At 43.8% G+C, this 26,596-nt stretch overlaps 1 protein-coding gene across 1 annotated transcript in view; it reads right to left on the bottom strand.

The window, feature by feature from the left end:
- ITGB4 (integrin subunit beta 4) overlaps nt 1–26,596 on the bottom strand; it is a 132,022-nt gene that overhangs the window by 79,348 nt on the left and 26,078 nt on the right. Inside the window, 13 exon segments of the mRNA XM_060253022.1 lie at nt 251–327; nt 511–593; nt 596–677; nt 3,085–3,207; nt 3,537–3,626; nt 4,530–4,790; nt 5,904–6,075; nt 7,890–7,986; nt 9,164–9,368; nt 10,002–10,103; nt 12,467–12,549; nt 12,917–13,008; nt 16,189–16,286. Coding sequence (XP_060109005.1) covers nt 251–327; nt 511–593; nt 596–677; nt 3,085–3,207; nt 3,537–3,626; nt 4,530–4,790; nt 5,904–6,075; nt 7,890–7,986; nt 9,164–9,368; nt 10,002–10,103; nt 12,467–12,549; nt 12,917–13,001 — 1,460 coding nt within the window. The 5' untranslated portion in view covers nt 13,002–13,008; nt 16,189–16,286.

The raw sequence follows: 26,596 nt of genomic DNA, 5'->3' as shown, positions 1-26,596 counted from the left end.
CACACATATTTTCCTTTTTAAAAATCAACACTAAATTGCCTTTGCCTTCTGTGGCTATTGGAGGGCAATAAGCATGTTCAATCTTCACTGGACCCATTTTGAGTTGTGCCTTTTTTAAAAAAGGATAAAAAACTTTTGCCTAGATGGCGACTCCCTCAGAGGTACACAAACTCCTGTCATGGCTGTGGGTGAATCCTTTTCTCTCCCCTACTAATAGGTCTTGGATCATCAAGACTGGTATGATACTTACCAGCCTAAATGGCAAACACACTGTCCGCAGACAAAATCTCCATGGAAATCACACCTAGCTGATGTGAGTTCCTTTTGCTGCAAAGGAGAAGAAGAAAGATGGTAGTAATGCTTATGCAAGGGTTTTAGACTTAACCATGTATCCTTTAGAGACAGAATGGAAGCTTCTATATTTCTTTTTGTACACAAATTTAGGAAGTCATACTAGGACCACACTTCCTGTATTTATACATATAATTCTTGAGGAGCCAGAGAAAGTACCTGTTCACAAGGGCAGGCATCACAGATGACTGAGGCTTCAATCTCTAATTTGTTACTGAAAGAAGAGGGTTTCAAGTGATAAAACCTTTCCGGTCTTTCTCTGGAAGATCACAGACATGTTCGCCACCCACATGCTCATGCGCTTTCACACGCACATCGAATGTGCCCTAGATGGAAGAGAGAAAATTTGTCCATTTTGCTGGAGTTATCAAAAGAGCAAAAATATCACGTGGAGAAACACACTCAAGTCTAATGAATATGCAGTAATATATTATATAGAACAACAACAAAAAAAAACCCTACAGCAAGCATACCAAAGTCAGATCACAAGCATGTAATACTGTCTATAATGTCAAAAAATGTTGGAAATATGTATCTGTATGTCCTTTGCAATGTTCTCAAGTTCCAGTCATTATAGGGTTAACATTGTGCCTGATTCCCTATTGTCTGCATGACCTAGGAAGAAGATACTGACTGCTGTCAATCAAGGTCTAGAAGCGGGAAAACTTGTTTTGTCTGTTTGGTCAGTTAGTCAGGTGACTTCCGTTGTTCAGGCAGAGAGTTCAAGAAGGAGGAGGAAGTGGTCTTCCATTAAGCATGTGGTTCTCATTGTGTTAGCATGTAGTTCTTTAGTGTTTGTTGTTTTATCTCCCAGTACCCTTTCCCTGTTGAAATAAACATGTTTTTCATGTTTTCCTAGATTCAAAGCATTTTATATATTTTTAGTTTCTGCTGTGATCCTTGTGCTTTGTCTTCATGTTTTATTTTTAAAAATTGCATTGCCAATCTCACTATTCCTCCACCTTTTCATTTTAAACAAAATATCATAACAGTTTTGAGCATGTTTGTATTCTAAGTTAAAAATAATATCTTTAATTCTGTTTATCTGTATCCTTTACAAAGTTTATATCTCTGCTACCTGGCATTACATTTATGACACTAATAGCCTGGCCACACAAAATCCCATTTGTGGGATTTGCAATGGCTATCTCCATCATCCATATCCATGAATAAACAGGAAAGAAAGAAAGAAAGAAAGAAAGAAAGAAAAGAAAGAAAGAAAGAAAGAAAGAAAGAAAGAAAGAAAGAAAGAAAGAAAGGAAGGAAGGAAGGAAGGAAGGAAGGAAGGAAGGAAGGAAGGGAGAAAAAGAGAGAGAGAGAGAGAGAAAGAAAGAGAGAGGGGGGGCGTTTTCGCACTGACCTTAATCGGTAGCGACGCCCCTCTTCACCGCGCAGGATCTACGCGGATTTCGCACTAATTACCGCGGAGCAGCCGGAAGAGCCGAAAGTCCCGCGGCTTTTGCAGCGCAAACGGAAAACCGCCAAAAACCAGTTTCCCATTTGCGCCACAAAAGCCGCGGGACTTTCCGGCTCTTCCGGGTGCTCCGCGGCAATTAGTGAGAAATCCGCGCAGATCTTGTGCGGTGAAGAGGGGCGTCGCTACCGATTAAGGTCAGTGCGAAACCGCCCAGAGAGAGAGAGAGAGAAAGAAAGAAAGAAAGAAAGAGAGAGAGAGAGAGAGAGAGAGAGAAAGAAAGAAAGAAAACACCCAGAGAGAGAGAGAGAGAGAGAGAAAGAGAGAGAGAGAAAGAGAGAGAGAGAGAGAAAGAGAGAGAGAGAAATCAATCAATCAATCAATCAATCAATGAGGATGGTCTCATCATGGCCATGACTATCTTTAAATAACCAAGTGGGCAGCCTTGTTGATCTGAAGCAGTAGAACAAAGCAGGAGTCAAGTGGCACCTTAAAGGTGCCACTTGAGTCCTACTTTAATTTACCAAGTTATATTTTAGGTGATGAGGAGCCCTGACATAAGAGCTAGGGTGAGGAAAGAAATTAGGAGAAGATGGATATTTTCAGGAAGTTCACCCAGCATGGAGATGGTCTGGGAAATGGAACAATGACCTTTCTGACACGAACAGGAAGTCATTATGATGGTTACACCACTGGTATAAACCTGTGTTCTATCTGCAACTGCAGAAATATTGTTTGTCAGAACACAGACATGGATTCTAATCCAGTCAGCAGCAAATGACCAGGACTGAACATTTAATTTACACTGAAATTTTGTAGTGGGCTATTGCCCTACAGAACACTGGCAACAAAGGGCAAACAGACCCAATTCACACCTCCACCAGTGCCTAAGCAGCTACTTGTCTTGTACAGTTCAGTGGCAAGGATATGCACTGTCAACTCACCAGTTGCCTCCTCCTGCATTGTCACCAGTTAGCAGCAATGAGTCCTGCATACAATGAGCCTGCTGGACGGCAGGGGTTCCTGAACTTGGCTTGCTTGAGAGCCATTTTAACTGCCCAGACTGCCCCTGCAAATGAATCCCCTTTCTATACTTATTATAATGAGGGTGTGACCAAAATGTCAGGTTTGTTTTTGTCTTGTCTTGCTGCCATATGCTGTAGGATCACAGACAGATTCCCCCATTCTTCCCTCCACAAATTTACATTTGTTAATATATAAAGTATTCAGGGCACGCACATCTCTTGTGCAAGAGTTTTTTTCAGTATTCAGCTACAAAGCACTCCAGGAATTAATACACATGAGTTGTAAGGGCTTACCACTTCCCCTCGAACAACCTGGAATGAGCCAGATTCTGTCTTTTCATATTTCTTGGAAGTTATTTCTGTTTTCAAGGCTTTTGGAGTGTAGTCAGCACGAATATCCATCTTGGAACGGATACGCTGGGTGGGGGGGAGGGGAGAGGAGAGGAGAGGAGAAAATTAATACAACTGAAAGTGATTTAATTCAGTAGCTTCCAAATGGCAGACAAGACATTTTACCTTATGTTTATTTGAGGACATCTGATCCCTCTACATAACTGAGTGTAAAGAAAGGGGCTAAATGGTGTCAGGTCCAGATTTGGACCTTACACAGTGAAAACTGATCACCACAGCACTTGTGTGAATGCCAAGTATTCTGGGTCACAGAGCAGTCTCCCTGATATTTGTCCTATATACCAGAATAAATCAGCTGAAAATTGTCATAGGCTAAACACCGAGAAGTGTCTTACCTCAAAAGCCATATTGATCAACTCGACAATATTGGAGGAATCCTCTTGCAGTCTTCCAATTTCAGAGATTGGGAAATACTTGTGCAGTTTCTATGGGGAGGAAGAGGTAGTCAATAAACTAAATATTTGAGTTGCATTAGACCACTAAATGGATACCAGAAAGAACAGCAAAGGAACAAAGATAAGAGTCCTATGTACACAGTAAATGAGAATGTACCCTTGTTACAGTAGATAGAGAGTACGAGAAAAATTCCAACTATGTCCCACTTATTTCAGTGAGTTTGAGTTGTAACTAGTTTTCATTGGCTTCTCTCCATTGCAACTGAGGAGCTACTAGGTGATTTCTTTTTGGATCTTCCCAGGTTTTTTTTTTTAAGAGCAAATGCAGCACCATGTGGCTCCAATTCTAACTGCGGCGACGCAAGGAGATTTGAAAGGAAATTTGACCCTTCTACCCAGTTTTGCCTATCTTAACTGTCCTCCATTCTGAGCAATTATTAGCATGGGAAAGGACAAAATTATAGACACCTGTATTTTTCCCCTTCAAAGCAAGTAATAATGTAGGAAGATAGTTTTGATAGATGAAACCATAAGGCATTGGAAGGATTTAATTACCTCCCCTCCCTGTGTGGTTCTCATTTAAATTGGGACTACATGTAGCTATTATTTAATTCCTTAAATTGCTAGGGAAATGCGGTCATGGAATTCTCAGCATCTTGTCTAGTTACTGAGGTCTCCAAGGTAGCTCAACATAGCAAATTAGGCCACGTGCTAAAGGAGAAGGTGAAAACTCCTAGTGCCAGCTTTCAGATGTCGTAATTAAGAAGATTCCAAGAATGTATTTTACATTCTTCTGCTGAAGACCATTTTCTGAAAGTACATTAGTACCAGTTCATCCTACTCAGCAGTAGGACACAGCCTCTCCCCAATCGGTGCCCCTGTTAACTGCCATAATGAAAGATGAACCCTTCCTTGTCTGGGGTCACTGTTTACCTCATAGTAGTCATAAGAATGGTTGGTGACAGCAAATATGGGGATGATGTTGTGGTTTCCCAGCAGATTCACAAGGGTAGGCACAGAGGGGTAATCCTGCTTGGTGTCAAAGGTGTAAGTGCCTGCTGAGTTCAGATGGCACTTTCCATCATTCCTCCTCAGAATTCCAGCAAGGACATTGGCACCATCAGCTTCATAATGAAAGGCAGACTCCGTAGAGAACACCAGAAGATGAGTACTGTCTTTCCGCCAGCCGATATCCTATCAGCATACAGAAAGACAAGGATGTAGAAGGCATTTCATTGACTCAGAAGGATTAAATGAGTTGGTCAGCAGTCCAAAAGCCGCTCAAGAGCTCTTCGTGTGACTTTTTGGAAAGGATGCTACAGCTACCCACTCCGTGGTACATACAGCAGCTTCTGCTGTTACCATGCTGCCAACAGGGTCAATAAAGCCTGTAGCCCTTAGATATCACTTCCAAGTACAGCTCTGCCCAAGGCTAGCTGAGAACAAACTTCTTTTTACTGTTCCTGTGCTCACATTGACAGTGCTGGAACACTCCTCCCTTATCTTGTCTCCTTAGTTCCTATCTCCCAGCTGTTGACAAATTGCAGCTGTCTGATTGACTGTGTGGTCTACTTCAGTTTTTGAGTACCTGTGATTATTTTTAGCTCTCTGCCTCCTTCAGCGAATAATCAAAGTACATGCTAGCTCTATCTATGGTCCAATAACCTGGGACCTGCCTACCTGAAGGACCGTCTCTCCCCACACGTTCCCCAGAGAATACTGAGGTCTGGGACGCAAAACCTTCTCACCATCCCCGGGCCCAAAGAAGTCCGTCTCAAGACAACCAGAGACAGGGCCTTTTCTACAATGGCCCCCACATGGTGGAACCAGCTGCCGGAAGAGGTGAGGGCCCTGCGGGATCTTACTCAGTTCCGCAGGGCCTGTAAGACAAGCCTCTTCCGGCTAGCCTACGCCTGACTAGATTAATGTAGCTTATCAGACTTTAGTGAAATATACGGTATAGTTTTAATGTTAAGATTTTAAGGTTTTTAAATGTTTTGACTTTTTAATTGTAACAATTTTGCACTTTGTTTATTGTTTTATCGTTTGTTGTGAGCCGCCCTGAGCCATTTTATGGGAAGGGCGGGATATAAGTCATAGAATAAATAAATAAATAAATAAATAAATAACCTCTGATTCCAAAGCTCATCTATGTTCTTAACGAATCACCATCTATTATCTATTAAGGGAAAGCCCAGGCCTAGATTGCCTCACTGGTGTCAGAGTTTGATGAGTAGCTAAGAAGGGATATATACCTACGTACTCCCACTAGGATCTGTACCCTCTGTAGCTTTTTTCTGCGCTCACCTCACAAACAGCTGCTTGCAGTATGGCATCAAAACCACCTTCTGGAGCATCCAAGTTGCCAGATATCCGCTCCGTCATTAACTCTTGGCTGAATTTATCAATATTATGGGTAAGACGGATGACATTCTTAAAGGAGAATGGAGGGTCAGCATTGGTCCAAGGCTCTCGCAGCCTGAAGGTATAAGGAGAACAAGGCAGTTGTTTAGTTGTAATCAGGGGTCGTTTTGCAGAAAAAGAGGTGCTGGAGCTCATTAGCACAACTCATTTGCATATGCAACACACCCCTGACTTCACAAGAACATAAGAGAAGCCATGTTGGATCAGGCCAATGGCCCATCCAGTTCAACACTCTGAGTCACATAAGAACATAAGAGAAGCCATATTGGATCAGGCCAATGGCCCATCCAGTCCAACACTCTGTGTCACATAAGAACATAAGAGAAGCCATGTTGGATCAGGCCAATGGCCCATCCAGTTCAACACTCTGTGTCACATAAGAACATAAGAGAAGCCATGTTGGATCAGGCCAATGGCCCATCCAGTTCAACAATCTGTGTCATACAGTGGCCAAAAAACCCAAGTGCCATCAGGAGGTTCCCCTGTGGAGTTAGAAGCCCTCCCACTGTGCCCCCCCTAAGCACCAAGAATACAGAGCATCACTGCCCCAGACAGAGAGTTCCAACAACACCTTGTGGCTAGTAGCCACTGATGGACCTCTGCTCCATATGCTTATCCAATCCCCTCTTGAAGCTGTCTATGCTTGTAGCCACCAGAAGGTGTACTAAATTATATCAGCTCAGCATCTACCTTAAAATGTTTCTTGAATTATAATTGTCATAATAAAGCCTTACGCCCATCATACTTTTAAAATTATTTTCTCCTATGTAAAAAGTCTGCCGTGAAAATGTCATGATGCGACGTCACCCCAGAGTCGGAAACAATTGGTGTTTGCACAGGGGACTACCTTTACCTTTTTATGTGGCTGCAGTGGCTTGATGAAGATTTCCATCTGTCTACTGTACATGTTTTGGTTATTTCCCCATTTTTTTGTCGGGGGGGATATCAGAAAGTTTGTCAAATCTTAGAGTTCAGCAAAATTCTCACAAGGGGTTTGAACAATGGAGCCCAGGAGCAAGTATGGGGGGGGGGGGGTGTTAAGAAAGGAAGCGCACGATAAAATGTAGAGGTTCTGAAGCTCCGCTCCTGTGAGCACCTGCCCAAAATGAGGCCTTGCTGTAATACATATTAGAAGTACTGCAGCTGTATCTAGTATGGAGAAACTCTGGTCATCTGCCATAATGAGTCAATATCATGACTCAAGAAATGCAGCCAGTGCCGTCCTAAGCAGAGTTATACCCTTTGAAGTTCACTGAAGTCAGTGGGCTTAGAAGGATGTATGTATCCTGTTTAATCAGATCTCTGGAACAGAGAATGTATATGCTGGATGTAGGGAGCTTTTTTGCATTTTGATATTGTAAAAAAGAATGCAAGTCCAGATATCATACATGAGTAAATTTTCTTAATTGAGGTGCAGTTACAAAAGATTAATATAAAGTAAAATATTGGTTTGGGTAGGGACAATAACATAGGCATTAGTAGCAGGTTAGATAAAACATTCCTTTTAATTCAGTGCAAGATATCCATTAATACAATGAAAACATAGACCAGTTTCGCACTAGGGCTTGTTCCGGGTAGGGAGCTCTTTTGCCTCCGGGGCTTCTGTCCATTTTTGCATAAGCTGCCACGGAGCTGTGAGTCGGCACGCCGCTTTTCCGCAGCAAGCAGAAACCACTTGTCAGAGAATCTCACTTGCTACGGAATAGAGGCACACCAACTTGCAGCTCCAGGGAAACTTGTGCAAAAACGGAGAGAAGCCCCAGTAGCAAAAGAGCTCTCCACCCAGAAAAAAACCTAATGCGAAACTGGTCATAATCAAAGGATCCAAAATCAATCATTCCCGGATGTCTCCGTCATCACCTCACTCACTTCTCAGGCCTCATGTCCGTTTGTGGAGCTGAAACTTTATCGACAAACTTGCCAAAGCCAATGGTGTAGTCATCAGTCAACTCCCTCAAGAAGTTTGCTAAGAAGGAAAGGAGGAAGTCAGTAAAGATGCCCTGGGAGAGCTGGTTTAAGTTTTCTCTTCCTAACACACCTCTCCCCTGAATGTAATGTCAGGTGAGCACAATGTGGTTACTTGTTCCCAGAAGAAAACAAGGCTTATAGCAGCCTTTCCCTTTTGAAATTCACGACTGCATAGTAGTTGATTGGCAGTGAATTTTTTGGGGGGAAACATAGCTTTGGTGCTGCTCTTAGGTACCTTCCGTACAGTGATTAGTAGTACTTTTCATACCAGTCATTGGAGTAAGATATTCTCAGCATGCCTGGACATTGGAGGGTACTACATTGCTCTAGATGCTTGTATGTGTTATCTTATTAATGAATGGGATGCCTCTCTTTGTCTTAACCTGGGAGCTTTCTTTTCTTTTTGTGCCTTTTGTCCTCTCTCTCCTCATGGACCAGCAAGGAGCAGGACACATCTATAGGTCTGGCCCAGGGGTAGGGAACGTTGGCTCTCAAGATGTTTTTTGCCTACAACTCCCATCAGCCCCAGCTAGCATGGCCAATGGCTGGAGAGCCAGTTTGGTGTAGTGGTTAAGTGTGCAGACTCTTATCTGGGAGAACCAGGTTTGATTCCCCACTCCTCCACTTGCACCTGCTAGCATGGCCTTGGGTCAGCCATAGCTCTGGCAGAGGTTGTCCTTGAAAGGGCAGCTGCTGTGAGAGCCCTCTCCAGCCCCACCCACCTCACAGGGTGTCTGTTGTGGGGGAGGAAGGTAAAGGAGATTGTGAGCCGCTCTGAGACTCTTCGGAGTGGAGGGCGGGATATAAATCCAATATCTTCTTCTTCTTCTTCTTCTACCCCTGGCTAGCCTGTAGAAGCTGTACCATCTTATTTGCACACACTCATAATAGGAAATAGTATTCTTTAGATTAAGCTTCCTTCTCTCCTTTCACTGCAACATGGATGTGAACGGAATCTACCTCGATCAATATAAATTTTACCTTTTTGCAATATAAACACTTGAAATTTATTTACTGCACACAGTACTGTGCTTCTATGACTGTGCAACGTTTCTGTTTTAATGCCTATCCCTAATACTGGTACCCAGTATTCTTCTTTGCCACCTGTTTTGGGAGGTGGCAATCTATTAACAACGTTCTATTTGTCTCCAAGAACTTACAGTTTTTGTTCTTACCCAGTTGTTGGCCCATTTTTTTAAGGTTGTCCAGATCATCAGACATAGAATAGGAGAAGTCCATGAGAATGTACAGGTCCAGAGGAGATTCAAGTGGCTCAAACACATCCATGTGAAAACTAACTTCCTCACCAGCTCGCAACTTCATCGACATCTGTTGTGGGGATACCTGTGTTCTCTTCAGAGAGGTATCGATTCTGAATTCCTGCCAGGAGAAACACCAGTATTCAGCAGAGATTTTAATACAAGAGAGGTGCAGGAGACAATCAGTTCCCAACAGTGGTAGAGCATCTGCTTGGCATGCAGAAGGTCCCAGGTTCAATCCCTGGCATCTCCAAAAAAGGGTCCAAGCAAATAGGTGTGAAAAACCTCAGCTTGAGACCCTGGAGAGCCGCTGCCAGTCTGAGAAGACAACACTGACTTCGATGGACCAAGGGTCTGATTCAGTATAAGGCAGCTTCATATGTTCACACACTGCTTCCTAATTGTCTACCATTAATATCGTGATATCCAACGCATCATAAAAGCTCCATTTAAAAGTAATGTGAAAGATCTCTGCCTGAAATCCTGGAGAGCCACTGCCAGTCTGAGTAGACAATACTGACATTGATGGACCAATAGTCTGATTCAGTATAAGGCAGCCTCATGTGTGTTCAATTATACATGAAGTTTTCCGTTTGTTTGCATAGAGGCTCACAGAAAAAGCACAAAATTCTAAATTCTAATCCTGGGAAAGCCCATTGACTTCAGACATAGACAAATTGCCCAATTTTGCTTAACTAGATATTTGCCAGCCATATATTTGCTAACTATATATTTGGACTTTCTCTCCACTCACCTTTAGTGACAGTGTTTCGCCTTGCATAAACACAATGTTGTGCTCACTGCAGCCATATCTCACTAGTTGCTCTCGGAAATCACAGCGGGACTCTTTGAAGTTCTGGCAGAAGGTAAGTGGGATTTTAAAAATACGACATGCTTAAATTATATATTATAAAATATGTTTTGCAACATTTGCCAGGGATAATTGCTCTCTTGTTCCAGTATTCGGCTAGGGATAGGATGCAGTCACTCCTTGCAAAATTCTGATTTAGATCTAGTCAGTTATCTTTAATTGCAACTTAAACCCATTACGCACACACATCTTACTGCAGATTTTCAGAGCAGTAAGCCTTTAATCTTGACTTCAGATTCTGTGCCCTCCGGTGTATTTATTCTGCAGCTACAATATTAAAAACATAAGAACATAAGAGAAGCCATGTTGGATGGGCCATGGGATTTGGCCACTGTGTCACACAGTGGCCAAATAGCTGTGGCTAATAGCCACTGATGGACCTCTGCTCCATATTTTTATCTAACCCCCTCTTGAAGCTGGCTATGCTTGTGGCCGCCACCACCTCCTGTGGCAGTGAATTCCACATGGATGAAGAAGTACTTCCTTCTATCAGTTTTAACCTGACTGCTCAGCAATTTCATTGAATGCCCACGAGTTCTTGTATTGTGAGAAAGGGAGAAAAGGACTTCTTTCTCTACTTTCTCCATCCCATGCATAATCTTGTAAACCTCTATCACGTCACCCCGCAGTTGACGTTTCTCCAAGCTAAAGAGTCCCAAGCGTTTTAACCTTTCTTCATAGAGAAAGTGTTCCAAACCTTTAATCATTCTAGTTGCCCTTTTCTGGACTTTTTCTTATGCTATAATATCCTTTTTGAGGTGCGGTGACCACAGTATTCCAAATGAGACTGTACAGTATTCCAAATGAGAATTGTACACAGTATTCCAAATGAGACTGCACCATCGATTTATACAGGGGCATTATGATACTGGCTGATTTGTTTTCAATTCCCTTCCTAATAATTCCCAGCATGGCGTTGGCTTTTTTTATTGCAATCGCACACTGTCTTGACATTTTCAGTGAATTATCTACCATGACCCCAAGATCTCTCTCTTGGTCAGACTCTACCAGTTCACACCCCATCAACTTGTATTTGTAGCTGGGATTTTTGGTCCCAATCTGCATTACTTGGCCACACTTTTAAAAATCAGGTTGGAATATCACTTGTAATGTGTGGGGGATGATATCAATTTTTTTTTAAAAAAAAATATGCAATTGACTTATAAACGCTGCGCAGTAGTGCCCAACAAGTATCTTCCATTTAAATCCTCATGGTTCAGGTTTTGCACATGATTTTAGGTTTAGTTTGTTGAGTGAAAGGAAACAGAAAGGAACACAACCAAAGTGGGGAACCCAAAGTTGAAATTGATCAGACTTTTTCAGAAACTGACAAGCAGCTATGAAGCCCCATTTTCCATACCGCTGAGCGCTAGGGGATTCTCTGCTGTGTTATCACCACTGTGAAAAATGAGAAAGATCTCATAATATGAGGGACCGTGTTGAGTGTACAGAATGCATGATAGAACCCAATGGCATTGTAAACTGTGATTGTTGGCAATGCATGTGTGCGTGCCTGTGCAAAGATGGCTACAACTCCACCATGCTTTGCACAGGGCTGCCATTTTTACGGGGGAGGAGTCCTCTGCAGAAGCTCTATATAGCTTTTTTTAGCCTTGTGCTATTAAACTAAAAAAAAATGGAAGGGGGTATTTTCCCCCATGCCCTAGCACAGCTGCGTAGTAACACTAATTTCCGGCCCTTCCTTACAAATTTGCATGGTTTTCTCCTTGTGGTTCCCTCATTTAATCCTGTACATTGGTCATAATCCTAGCAGTTTTTAAAAGCCTGTCCTCTGTGAATTGCACTCTTCCTCCAAATGGATCAATCCCAAGCAATTCTTAAATGCAGCAGCTTGCAGAATAATATATAATTCATTTGTTGTGTTATTATCCTGCTCTTACCGCACTGTTTTCTGGTTTTGTAATCTGAGTCTGTGCATTGCTTGATTTATCGTATCTGATACTCGCTTGCGCTGTTTTTAACTTTTGTAATGCTAGTCCTATCGCATTGCGTATGAGATCTCTCTTTGATTAAAGTGTGTTACACCATGCAATCCATGTCTCACTCAGAAAGGTAGACTGTAAGTAGAGCGAATAAAATCAAGAAGGATGAACCTAAAGATTACACACATCCCCTGCTGAAGAGATGCAAGCAGGGGCTGTCTTACTAGAGTGGGCAGGGCCCTCGTAAGGACAGCAGCACGAAACAAATCCCCTGTGTAATCAAGATCAACCTTGCAACAATGGTACAGGAAAAAAGACCTATGTGCTTGTGTTGAAAACTCAGTTGAGATTGGCACTGAGACGTATGTGTATAAAGCCCATGCTCTGCGCAAGAGCAGATCCTACCTCATCAGTGCAAAAAGAGCAGTCCTTGCTCACTCGGATACATTCACTGCAGCTTTTTGCCCTGGAAGCCACACAGCGATTAACTAGGAGGCAAAAGCAACATGTCAGAAATAAGGGAAACCAGGCTGACGATTTAGGAATCAATATGAAAGGGGGCATTTGAAGGTCTATTCTCACTCCCGTTGCACTTAACATGAAAAGTGCTTTCTAACTTGGCCGCAGTGCATGTCAGAGAATTCTACCATCTGATCCACTACTATAATGGCAAGGGAGTTGTTGCTATCGCAGGCAATTTTTTTCCCTTCCTGCCATAAAAAAAAACTACTAAATCACCACCTTTCCAGCGGAGCGTAAAGTAGCCTACAAAATTGTACCGCCGGTTTTTCCACCAGTGTTTTCAAAACAATGGTATATTTTCGCATTCTTTGGAGTAAAGGGTGCTGAACTTACTTCTGCTTCCTTGGCTCAAACACATGGTATAAAGCAGTGACGCCAGAAGTAGCCAGGGCAATGACTTTTGGAGTAGCTTGGCCATTCTGCTCCTGAAATGCAAATGCCAATAGAGTCACAAACAAACAAAAATAAGCAAACAAATTACCGTGAATACATTCTGAGCAATAATGACCTCAGCAAATGATATATAATAAGGCACTGATATTCACTGTTTGGTGAATATTCAGCCAGTTTAGTGTAGTGGTTTAGTGTGCGGACTCTTATCTGGGAGAACCGGGTTTGATTCCCCACTCCTCCACTTGCACCTGCTGGCATGGCCTTGGGTCAGCCATAGCTCTGGCTGGAGTTGTCCTTGAAAGGGCAGCTGCTGTGAGAGCCCTCTCCAGCCCCACCCACCTCACAGGGTGTCTGTTGTGGGGGAGGAAGGGAAAGGAGATTGTGAGCTGCTCTGAGACTCTTCGGAGTGGAGGGCGGGATATAAATCCAATATCTTCTTCTTCTTCTTCTTCTTCACTGTGTGGCTTGAGAGCCACATGTGGCACTTCCAAGCACCTAATGTAGCATCTGTCCCATGTTTCAGGAAAGTGGGCAGAACTGTGCTCATTGGGGCTTGTAGTAAAGCAGGTGGCTTTCACCTTGAAACAGCCACTGCAAGAGAAATAGGTAAGCTGTGAGCCTCCTGGGGTACAGACCTCATGCCAAAGATGAAAGCAAATATGGCTCTTTGGATTGATGGCATTGGGAATGTGGCTGTCCACGAGCCATGGAGTGAATACTATTGCGATAAGCGAAACCTTCTAAGAAGACAACTTCCAACTCACAAAAGCGTGTGCTGGAATAATTTTATTTTTCAGGTGCCACTGGATTATGGCTTTATTCTGCTGCTGCGCACTAACACAGCTACCCATCTGGAATTACAGTCATTATCAAGCAAGCCCTATCTGAAAAGTTCAACCTCTACATATTTAGAGACATTCTGGTCTGGCTTCCACCCCAGCCACGGGACAGAGACAGTGCTGGTCACTCTCACAGACAATCTCTGCAGGCAGATGGATTGATGTGGGTCAGTGCTGCTGCTGTTGGATCTGACAGCACTGCTCGACAAAAGTCACCCATGACCAGTTGGCCGACTGCCTTGTCAATGTAGGCGTCTGTGGAGTAGTCTTGAAGTGGCTTACTACATTTCTCCAGGGTTGGGGACAGAGACTAGCACTTGGAAAGAGGGTGTCACCCTGACACCCTTTGGTGTGTAAGGTCCTGCAAGGGGTCATCTTCTCTCCTATGTTGTTCAACATCTATATGTGACCTCTTGCTCAGCTGGTGCAGAGTTTCAGGCTGGGTTGTCAGCAGTATGCTGATGACACCCAGCTGTATCTGATGATGGATGGCTGACCAGCTACTGCCCCATTAAAGTTGGCTGCAGGATTGGAGGCTATGGGTGGTTGTGGGTACATCCATCAAAGACAGAGGTCCTGTGCCTGGGGGGCAGGGGTGTGATCTGAAGTTGGGATGTCAACTCCCAGCTCTTGACAGTGTGCCACTAACACTGGCATTGGCCACCAAGAGCCTGGGTGTACTCCTGGAGTCTTCCTTATCTATGGAGGCCCAGGTAGCAAATGTTGCCAGACTGTCATTTTTCCAACTGTGCCAAATTGAGGAACTAGCCCCTTTCTCTTTAGCCGTGACCTTGTCACAGTGATCCTTGCAACAGTCACCTCAAGGCTGGATTACTGCAACTCAGTCTACGTAGGGCTACCCTTCAGGCTGACCTAGAAACTGCAGCTGGTCCAGAATGCAGTGGCACAGGTTCTTACAGATACCCCTATAACAGCACACATACAACCTGTGCTTCACAAGCTACACTGGATTCAGATTGAGTACTGGATCTGCTTCAAGGTTCTGGTTCTGGCTTTTAAAGCCCTTAACGATCTGGGATCAGAGTACCTGTAGGACTGCCTCTCCTAACATGTCCTCCAAAGAGCCTTGCATTAGGAAGATCAAAATTTGCTGGTGGTCCCTTGAAGGAAAGGGCAACGGCTTGGCAAACCAACCTTGCCCTGATTTCATCTCGAGACTCAGAAGGGAGGCTTAAGCCTTCCTGTACTCTGCCCTATGCAAGAATACTGCTGAGGCTCTTGGAATGTGCTGACCTTCCACCTCCTTCCTGGAACACACATTTGGGTTAGACAGCTAAAGTAAACATCTGCTTCCTTGCTCTGTATAATGCTAGTAAATGATTATGTAGAGGAGAATGTATAAAATAAAACACCACCACCGTCAAGGAGCAGAGACAAGCAGCAGAGACAGCCTGGTGTGAAGAACCTCAACCCTGAGTCGTGTGACATTCCTACAGTCCCTAGCCCAAAATATTTCAGGCTGTCCTAAGTTAGAGCCAGGGCCTTTTCAGCCTTGGCTCCAGCTGGTGGAACTCTCTACTTGGTGAAATCTGTGCTCTGCAAGACCTAGTTCAGTTCCTCAGGGCGTGTTAAACGGAGATGTTCTGCCAGGTCTAAGGTTGAGGACAGCAACAGTTCACATCATGGCTCTCACCATGGCCTCCTCCATGAGCAATCCCTGATCTGCCTGGGAGAGGGAGGGAACCACTTTTTAAGCCTTTTTAAGCCTTCCATGTTTGGAAGCAGTATGCCTCCCAATAGCATATGCTGGCAATATACTGTAGGGTTGCCAAGTCCAATTCAAGAAATATCTGGGGACTTTGGGGGTGGAGCCAGGAGACATTAGGGGTGGAGCCAAGATCAAGGCTGTGACAAGCAGAATTGAACTTCAAAGGGAGTTCTGGCCATCACATTTAAAGGGACGGCACACCTTTTCAATGCCTTCCTTCCATAGGAAATCATGAAGAATAAGGGCACCTTCTTTTGGGTCACATAGAATTGGACCCCCTGGTCCAATCTTTTTGAGACTTGGGGGGTATTTTGGGGAGAGGCACTAGACACTATACTGAAAATTTGGTGCCTCTACCCCCAAAAACAGCCCCCCAAAGCCCCAGATACCCGCGGATCAATTCTCCATGATTTTCTATGGGAATAAATCTCCATAGGGAATAACAGAGTTCCCAGCAGACATTTCCCTCCCCTCCCCCTGCTTTCTGACGATCCTGAAGCGGGGGGGAGGGCCTCCAAACCGGGGGATCCCCTGCCCCCACCTGGGGATTGGCAACCCTAGGATACTGCCTTCATGCCCTGCTTGTGACTTTCAAAAACATCTGACTAGCTGCTCTTTCCAGCAGAGTACTAGATTACATGTACCTTTGGATCTCTCCACCAAGGGTCTTCTTATGGCCTTTATGATATTTTCATCTATGGTTGTTGCAGATGATCAAGGAATCAAGCAAGGATGAAGTGAGCTGCGAGAAAGGGAATGATTCTCTAATAAAATTTGATGTTTCTTATTCTGAAAAAAATGTATAACGAAAAACCACTGGTATGCAGAAGGGTGTGGGGCGTACTATTTCATGCATGAAGACACAAGTGATCTGGGAAACCTGATGGATTTCCTCAACAATTATCTCTCTATAGATGTCTACAGGAACAGTTGAACTCTGCCCTAACAAATATCAAATGTTGTACCCCAAACCTCCTGACTTTTGTGATCTGTTCAAATTATGCATGTATTTGCTTATTTTCCTTTCTTTCTTTTCCTTCTATTAAGATCAAAAAGCTGTATAGTACACTAAGGCCACACTCCTGATAACTTTAGACGGTTAGATTTTCAGAGTTTTTTAGATATTTGTGTTACATTGAAAAAATATTGATTCCTAGTCGATAAAAATTGGGATCCTGTAGCGTCATAGATCTCCATATTATTATTGTGTGATAGAAGTGACTGAACAAGGTTCTGTCTTAGACAGATTCTTGGAGAATAGGTCCATCAGTGGGTATTAATCACGATGACTAAGAGTAACCTCCATGGTCAGAGGAAACAACATCAGAGGAAGCCCTCGACCTCTTTACTGGCCTTCCATAGCACCTAACTTGGTTTGGCTGTTGTGTGAAACTATATGGACCACTGGTCTGATCTAGCATGGCTCTTTTTATGTTCTTACATGTGGGATATGATTAACCAAGGAAATGCTGTGCTTGAAGCAACCATGACTTCTGCAGTAGCAATAGTACATGGGGGTGGGGATGGAATTAACTGAAAACAATCACATGAAGGCCTGTCTGTAAAACGACTCACAGATGCCTTCCCCACAGTATCTTGAACACTGTGTGGGTTTGGTGTGTTTTTTTGCATATTTTAATGCTTCCTCTTTCTGAACAAAAGCTTTCCCATAGAAAATTAGTGGGCCAGGAACTTGACATGTTGTTTTCCTGTGTGTAGGGACTTTTTTCCTTGAGGGAACCCATGAAAAAACCAAGCAGCAATGATCTGAATTAGTACAGTCCAAGCAAAAAATCACCATCCAACAGGCCCTGAATTCTGAATCGTGTTCTAAGAGAGGCTCCGCTTCCGTCTAGTTTCTGGAGACAGCCTACAAGTTTTGCAAGGAGCAGTGCTTTAACTCCCTAAAGGTAATTTTGCTTATTGCAGAGAAGCTGAGGAATTTGCTTTACCTTGAACTAGCGAACCTGACCTTTATTAAGCTTACTATAATTGCAATGAAATAATTGAAGATGCCTCAAAGGAGGGAGAGGGGAGTCATTATCAAACTTAACCAAAGGAAAAGCAAACGCAAAACACAGAAATCAAGCACAAAACCAGAAATGTACTTCTCGGAATCGCAGGTATTTAACAAGTTTGGCCTGGCTGAGGAAGAAAGAACTCAGCACTGTGGGACTTCTGTTATATATACTATTTATCAGTGGCCGGCGGAGCTGCATTGGATGGACTTTTGCTAATTCAAGACAGTTCTTTGTTTGTATAATTCACAGTGAGAATAAGCACCTCCTTTTCCTGAGATTTGGGCCTACTATATTTATGAGAGACTGTGGAGAGAAAAAACAAGGCAACTCTCAAAACAAGCCCCTCCTTTCATCCATTTCCTATTGTGCTAACAGTTTTCAGAAAGGCACAAGAAAAAAAATGTTGAGAGGGGCACAAAAAATGCCAGGATTACTTCCATAGGAAGTAATGGTTTAGAGCCTGTAATGGGTTCTTGAATAAATGGCTCACAGGTCTCTACCCACTTTAGTGTTTACATCTTCACATTCTGTGGTGTGAAGTTGACTATAAAATGTTGAACCACCAAGATAGTGTTTTTCCCCTGTCTGCAACATCCTTGCAAGGTTTTTAATCTAATTATAACGTATCTCAATATGCCGCTGGGAATTCCCAATTATATACAGTGATTCCCTGCTATCAATGTAAAAAAGAAAGCAGAACGTGGACTTAAATCTGTGATGAAGCTCTTTTCTGTGATTGACATGTGTGTTGTTACAGAACACTTTAAAAATATTGTCAGCCATTTTCTGTATTGAAAATATTTATTCTCTGCACTATCAGCCAGATTGGTTTTCAAAGCACTTTGAAAATGTATAAACACAAATAATCATATTTTGATATTTTGTATTATGCAGAAGAGTTTGCAGACTGCATCACTGCACAAAGGCTAACACTGAGGTGGAGAGATCATCCTAAATCATCACCTTCTCCTTTGTATTTTGGTGTTATAATAGAAGAAGAAGAAGATATTGGATTTATATCCCGCCCTCCACTCCGAAGAGTCTCAGAGCGGCTCACAATCTCCTTTACCTTCCTCCCCCACAACAGGCACCCTGTGAGGTGGGTGGGGCTGGAAAGGGCTCTCAGAGAAGCTGCCCTTTCAAGGACAACCTCTGCCAGAGCTATGGCTGACCCAAGGCCATGCTAGCAGGTGCAAGTGGAGGAGTGGGGAATCAAACCCGGTTCTCCCAGATAAGAGTCCGCACACTTAACCACTACACCAAACTGGCTCTCCTAATATAGCAGCTTCTTTGCATTGATGAGGCAAGATGGTAGTGAAACCTCAGCTTTTTATTGATTTCAGCATAGTAACAGCTTACGCTACAAGACTGCCCAATGGCCATTGGGGCCTGAACTATATACAATTCTGGGTTCCTGCGCAAACATGGTATTGGGTCATTCAAACTGGCCGGGTCCCTGTGATTGGTTCCAGACAGCAGGTATTTGGATCCTGCCGCCCATTTGTTCCCAGTTCCCCAAGCTCCAATGAGTCAGGCTGGAATACCCACAATAGTCCACACGTAATCTTTAGTTCCCATACATAACAGAAATGTTTTGTACAGGAAACAAAAGAGAGGCTGCTTCCACATAGGGACAATTCCCCATTGTGGAGCCATTCCTGCTGCAAATGCAGAGGCATTCAAAGCAACAATGGAGTGCCCACAATGTAAAATTCTCCATTCTTTCCCCCCTGTACCTGCAATTCTCCCCCACCATATGTTGCTGAAGGCTTCCTCCCTTCTTTTTAAAATATACTTAACAGTTTATTGCATTTTCTAACAAAAGAAACCCAAGATGAAACAGTACAATACAATACAGTAACAAAGATGCCAATAATCAATAAAACAATAAAAAAACATAAAGGCTAACCTAGGCACATACAAAAAGAAGTAATTAAACACCCTTTGCTCAGTTCTCCTTGATGAAAAGGAGAACTGAGCAAAGGGACTGGAAGTACCTAAAGACCTTTCAAAATTACCACAGACATAGGCCCAGTTCAGATGCACAGTATAATCAGATGTCGCTGCTGTTTCCTTCCGGATTTAAAGTGGCTGATCAGACAGCAACATCTGCCTCCGGGAATTAACTCGTGGTAGCCCCCCCCCCCCCCGAAAAAAATCCTTCTCAGAACCGGATTATTTTGTTACCTGCTCCTTTGCGGTGTTTTTTGAGTTCTCCGGTTTCACCTCGTAGTTTTCTCTGTCTGGATAGTTCTGCTGCAATATTAACCAACTTCTGGATGTTTGAAGGCTGTCCCAGAGCAAAAGGAGCCTCAGACATCTGGTTTATGGTCGCCTTTTTTTTTTTTTTACTACTTAGTGATATGCGCATAACCGCATAATGTTTTAACCTATGCGCATGTCCGCATAACAGTGGAGGGGGGAAAAGAACTGCATGGTGCCGTTGTGTGGATGGCAATAGACGGTTTCACCACAGAGTGATTCAAATTGCAATATGGCAGTCTGATCGATAATATCCGGAACAAAGATATTAGGAACAGAACCGAGAAGTTTAGGAGGTGAGGTACAATAAGTTGTCATTTATTTTGGCCATGATGTAAAGGTCCCATAACTTTTTATGCCAGAGAGATAAGTCTAGAATTTTTTTATCTTTCCAGCAGGAAGCTATAGCTAATTTGCAGCAAGCAAAAGGACTGAGATGGCTTCAGAATGAAAAGAGTGGCAAGAACCAGATTTCCATCTGTTGAGGAAGAGATGGAGTAGGTAAGATTTCATTCGCCTTAGATCCATTCCAGTCCAGCTTCCGCCCGAGACATGGGATGGAGACAGTTTTGGTCGCTCTCATGGACGATCTCCGGAGGCACCTGGATCGAGGCGGCGCGGCGGTTTTGCTGCTGTTAGACCTATCGGCTGCGTTCGATATGGTCGATCACCGGCTGCTGGCCCGCCGCCTTGCCGATGCAGGGATTCAGGGGTCAGCCTTACAGTGGCTTTCCTCTTTCCTTGAGGGTCGGGGACAAAGGGTGGCAATTGGAGGAGAGCTGTCCCAGAGACACTCACTCAATTGTGGGGTGCCGCAGGGAGCAGTTCTCTCTCCGATGCTATTCAACATCTTTATGCGCCCCCTTGCCCAGATTGCCTGGAGACATGGACTGGGTTGCCATCAGTACGCTGATGACACCCAGCTCTATCTATTGATGGGTGACCGGACTGGCAATGCCCTGGAAAATCTGGACTGAGCGTTGCAAACCGTGGCAGACTGGATTAAGCTGAGTGGGCTGAAACTGAATCCAGCGAAGACAGAGGTCCTTTGCCTGGGTCGCGGCGGTTTAGGGAATGGGGTCTCTCTCCGAGTTTTTGACGGGGTGCAACTGGTAGCAGTGCGCAGAGTTAAGAGCTTGGGAGTTCTACTGGAGCCTCCCTTGACAATGGAGGCCCAGATAGCAGCTACTGCCAAGTCTGCCTTTTTTCACCTTAGACGGGCGAGGCAGCTGACCCCCTTCCTGGAGCGCGGTGACCTGGCAACAGTGATCCACGCAACGGTCACCTCGAGGTTGGACGACTGTAATGCCCTCTACATGGGGCTGCCCCTGTACCGAACCCGGAAACTGCAGCTAGTGCAAAATGCAGCAGCCAGGCTGCTACTGGGACTGCCTCGGTGGGAACACGTGCAGTCTGGGCTGCGGGAATTGCACTGGCTGCCAATTGTTTACCGGGTTCGTTACAAGGTGCTGGTCATTACCTTTAAAGCCCTATATGGTCGAGGACCTGCCTACCTTAGGGACCGCCTCTCTCCACATGTTCCCCAGAGGGCACTGCGATCAAGCTCAAAAAATCTTGAAATTCCTGGGCCAAAAGAAACTAGATTAAAAGCTACCAGAGAACAGGCGTTCTCTACAAAAGCCCCCCAATGGTGGAATCAATTGCCGGAAGAGGTGCGGGCCCTACGGGATCTTAACCAGTTCCATAGGGCCTGCAAAACTGCCCTCTTCCAGCTAGCTTTTTAAGACAGAACTCCCGATAAGATCAGTAATACCGAGCCATCTTATACGCCATTTGATTGTATTTTAATGACATACTGTTTTATTGGTTTTTTGTCTAAATTATTAATTATATTATCTATTTATCTGTATCATGGTTTACCATGTCCTGTTAGCCGCCCTGAGCCTGCCTAGGCGGGGAGGGCGGGGTATAAATAAAAGTTTATTATTATTATTATTCAGTTCCAGTTGAAATATATTTTGGATTTGTGTAAGGATCTGTTCCCAGAAGGATCGAATGTAAGAACAAGAAAGTCAGTAGTGCAAAAAATCTCCTTGCTGCCCACAATATTTCCAACAAAGAGGTCTTGTTGAATGAGATCTATGAGCCAGCTTTTGCAGAGTAAGGTACCAGAGCAACAACAAATTAAATGCCTGAAGTCTCATTGACAATATTTTAGTGTTAAATGGAGGCAAGCCCTAAATACTCTCCCAATCAGTCATTGTTAGGTCTCTATCAGCTTTTTTTCCCCAAAAAAATGTCTGGTATTTCCATTGGGATGTTTTGTTCTGATCACATTGGGCCGCATATATTTTGGATATAAGATGCTTTTTAATTACTTGAGATTGTTTAAGAGCAACTTCAAAAGCAGTCAGTGCTTGTTTCATAATGTCATGGAGTTTGAGACATGAACACAAGTGGTTGACCTGGAAATATTGAATCCATGGGATACGTGTACCCTCCTTGGTCTCTAGAGCCAATTTCGATAAAACTGTATTTTTAGAAGTGAGGTAATTTTGCAGTTTTCCATGTGTGAAATGCATTAGAGTTGCATCCTGGTAAGAACCATTTCTGGTTCAAGAAGGTCTGGATATCTTTGGAAATAATTTATTTCCATGGTGATCTCAAACTGACAACACTGAAGTTTTAAAAAGATTATCTTTAATTTGTGGAGGATGATCTGTTGTCGGTTGCCAAATGACCTCCTGAATATTGTAAGGGTCGGTGTAATCATGTAAGAGTAGCAGGTTATCTTTGGGTAGCATCTTGATTGCATTCACAAGATAAATGGCTTGATCGTATCTGAGTAAATTTGGGAAACCCAACCCACCCTTCTTAGTATTGCTTTTTATTGTAATACAGTTGTTCCTGTGCTGCTCATAGGCCTATAAAAAAATCTGATAGACAATTCTGCCAAAGTTGCAGTTGCTTTGTTGATATTTTAACCAGGATAGTTCTGAATAGACAGATGAATTTTGGAAGAACAAAAGATTTTACTATATTAAATCCATCAATCCATGTTTGTCCCATGCAATGCCAATTACTGAGCCATGCAAGAACGTCTGGAAAGATTCTGACATGATTATTCTTTTTAATAGTACTTACGTCCAATGGAATATTAATACCCAAGTAAGGCATATAAGATGCAATCCATTGAAAGGCTGTTGAAGATTTGTATGATCATTTGAATGTCAAGATTGACCGATAGTAAGTGCAATTTTGATAGATTGTTGTATAGTCTAGATATGAGACTAGAGTTTTCTAAAATGTTCTGAAGTGATGATAAAGATGTCAGGGTTGAGAAAGAAATAAAAGGATATCATCCACAAATAAAGATAATTTATATTCCATCCCTGAATTCAAATCCTTGTAATAGATTGCTCTTGATGAATCCTACCTGCTAGCAGTTCCATCACTATTGCAAAGAGCAATAAGGACAGCAGATATCCTTGCAACATCCCACAATTTAAATTGAAGGAACCAGAATAATAACCCCATGCTGTGGGTTTGGAGTAAACGGTATTAATTGCTCTAAGGAATTTGTCCCCAAAGCCCATATTAGCTAGTTCTGGTTTTAGATAAGGAAATTCAACAGAATCAAAAGCTTTCCCAATATCTAGAGACAGAAGGATTGCTTGTTATCACCTTAATTTACAACAATTGAATATATTGAGGTCCTTAAAGGTGTTGTCAAATACGTCTCTCTTAAACCCAATCTGATCTTGAGCATATATTTGCATGATAAAGAAGTTGAAACATTTAGCTAAAATACAAGTCAAGGTTTTGAAATCTGTATCCAGTAGAGATATGCAGCAGCGGCTCAAGGCGGAACAGCACCCTAGGCAGGGCACCCCACCCCCTCCAAAAGCGGTGGGGAGCAGCCGTGCGCCTTAGCTGCAGAGCGCACTGTGAGACTGCCCTAGCTCCGCCCCTGCGTCTGTTGCAGCCAGCAAAGTGACGGGCAGCCCCGCAGTGGGCTCTGCAGTGCAGGTACACAGCTCCCCCGCAGCCACTTTCACAGGTATTTCCCACGCCATGGAGGCGAGGGCAGGTGGGAGGGCCATTCCAGCACCCTCCTGGGGCTCGCACCGGTGCCCTTACCAGGGCTGCACCCCAGGCAGCCGCCTGGTTTGCCTAGTCTAAGGGCCAGCCCTGGAGATATGGGCCTATAAGAAGCAGCTAACGATGAATCCTTACCTGGTTTTGAAATCACAATAAAGTTGACCATGAAGGAGGTAGTTGATCATGTTCTAATGTATAATTACAAGTTAGAGCTAATGAGTCCACCATAAGTGAAGCAATATTTTTTTAATTCATGGGGGGAACTGCCAGGACCTTGGGCATTATTTAATTTTCAGCTTTGTGTTCTTATGTTGTTTCTTCTTGGTCTGTTGTTGGTATGGAAGGATTTGTCCAATTTATAATCAGTTATGTTATTTAAGTCCCGCCCCCCCATAAGTACTTTATTACTACTTATCACCAAACTACAATTACAATTAATACAATCACCAAAATATATTTGAATACTATAACAAGAATATTTTAACCAGGGCTTTTTTTGAGCAGGAATGCACAAGGACACAGTTCTGGCTGGCTTGGCATCAGGGGGTGTGGCCTAATAGGCAAATGAGTTCCTGCTGGGCTTTTTCTACAAAAATCCTGATTTTAACAATCACGGTAACTTTGCCTTTCGCTTTCCTTCTTTCCTCAGCTATTTGTAGAGCCTCATCAGACAGCCACTTGGCTTTCTTGCATTTCTTTTTGTTTGGGATGGTGTGGATTGCTGCCTTCTGTACAATGTCACAAACCTATGTTCATAGTTCTTCAGGCACTCTATCTAGTTCCTTAAACCTATTCTTCACCTCCGCTGTATATTCATAAGGGATGTGATCAAGGTCAAACCTGAATGGCCTAATGGCTTCCCCAGTTTTCTTCAGTTTAAGCCTGGATTTTGCAATGAGTAGCTCATGATCTGAGCTGCAATCCGCTCCAGGTCTTGTTTTTGCTGACTGTAAGGAGCTTAAGCAATAAAAATAAATAACTCTGGTTATTTTGGCAGTGACAATATGAATTAATAAGACACCTGGCACTACAGTCTCTAAAACTTTCACAATAAATAGTTGGTAATACTACTGCAAACACCAAGTGTGAACAGTGGTGGACTGGGTCTAAAAATATTGGTTGCCAGGAGACGAAGGGGTCCCACCCACAACTATAAGGCTATCATTTAATTAAAACTTTTGTGAAATAAATGTGTGTGTGTATGCATATATATATATATGTGTGTGTGTGTATATATAAAAATATAGCAGTATGCAGTAGATATTAAATGTAAACACAGATTGCATTTTCTCCAGGGGAGCTGATCTCTGCCAGCAGGAGATCAGTTGTAAAAGCGGGAGATCCCCAGGCCCCACCTGGAGGCTGGCAACCCTAAATACAATGTAAGAACATAAGAACATAAGAGAAGCCATGTTGGATCAGGCCAGTGGCCCCTCCAGCCCAACACTCTGTCACATAAGAACATAAGAGAAGCCATGTTGGATCAGGCCAGTGGCCCCTCCAGTCCAACACTCTGTGTCACTTAAGAACATAAGAGAAGCCATGTTGGATCAGGCCAATGGCCCATCCAGTCCAACACTCTGTGTCACATAAGAACATAAGAGAAGCCATGTTGGATCAGGCCAGTGGCCCCTCCAGTCCAACACTCTGGGACCCGGACTCGCGGCTCGCCACACTCCTGGCCTGCCTCCACCCTCCCCTTCTCTGATTTTACCTCAGAGGTGGAGCGGGCGATGGCGCTGCGCTGCTGCCGCCTCTTCTCGGCTTCATCTTAGCTGCTCCTCCAAGATGGGCTCAGCCTGAGCCCATCTCGGAGGAGCAGCTACGGTGAGCGGAGAAGAGGCGGCAGCAGCGCAGCGACTGCCCGCTCCGAGATGGGGCGGCTCGCCACGCTCCTTGGCGCCGTTTCCCCTCCTCCCCCCTAGCTCCACCCCAGTGTCTCCTGGCTCCACCTCCAAAGTCTCTTGGCTCCACCCCCAAAGTCCCCAGATAGTTCTGAAATTGGACTTGGCAACCCTACAGTGGCCCCTCCAGTCCAACACTTTGTGTCACGTAAGAGAAGCCATGTTGGATCAGGCCAATGGCCCCTCCAGTCCAACACTCTGTGTCACTTAAGAACATAAGAGAAGCCATGTTGGATCAGGCCAATGGCCCCTCCAGTCCAACACTCTGTGTCACATAAGAACATAAGAGAAGCCATGTTGGATCAGGCCAATGGCCATCCAGTCCAACACTCTGTGTCACATAAGAACATAAGAGAAGCCATGTTGGATCAGGCCAGTGGCCCATCCAGTCCAACACTCTGTGTCACAGAAGAACATAAGAGAAGCCATGTTGGATCAGGCCAATGGCCCCTCCAGTCCAACACTCTGTGTCACATAAGAACATAAGAGAAACCATGTTGGATCAGGCCAATGGCCATCCAGTCCAACACTCTGTGTCACATAAGAACATAAGAGAAGCCATGTTGGATCAGGCCAGTGGCCCATCCAGTGCAACACTCTGTGTCACACAGTGGCCAAAAAAAAATTATACACACACACACACACACACACTGTGGCTAATAGCCACTGATGGACCTCTGCTCCATATTTTTATCTAACCCTCTCTTGAAGCTGGCTATGCTTGTAGCCGCCACCACTTGTAAATTTTAGTTGCATTACTGTAATAATATTGGGACTTCTATTATATTTTCAGGCTACTAAAA

The sequence above is a fragment of the Heteronotia binoei genome, chromosome 13 (genome assembly GCF_032191835.1).
Source record: "Heteronotia binoei isolate CCM8104 ecotype False Entrance Well chromosome 13, APGP_CSIRO_Hbin_v1, whole genome shotgun sequence".
Classification (NCBI taxonomy): domain Eukaryota; kingdom Metazoa; phylum Chordata; class Lepidosauria; order Squamata; family Gekkonidae; genus Heteronotia; species Heteronotia binoei.
This window is presented reverse-complemented; position numbering and strand designations above follow the sequence as displayed.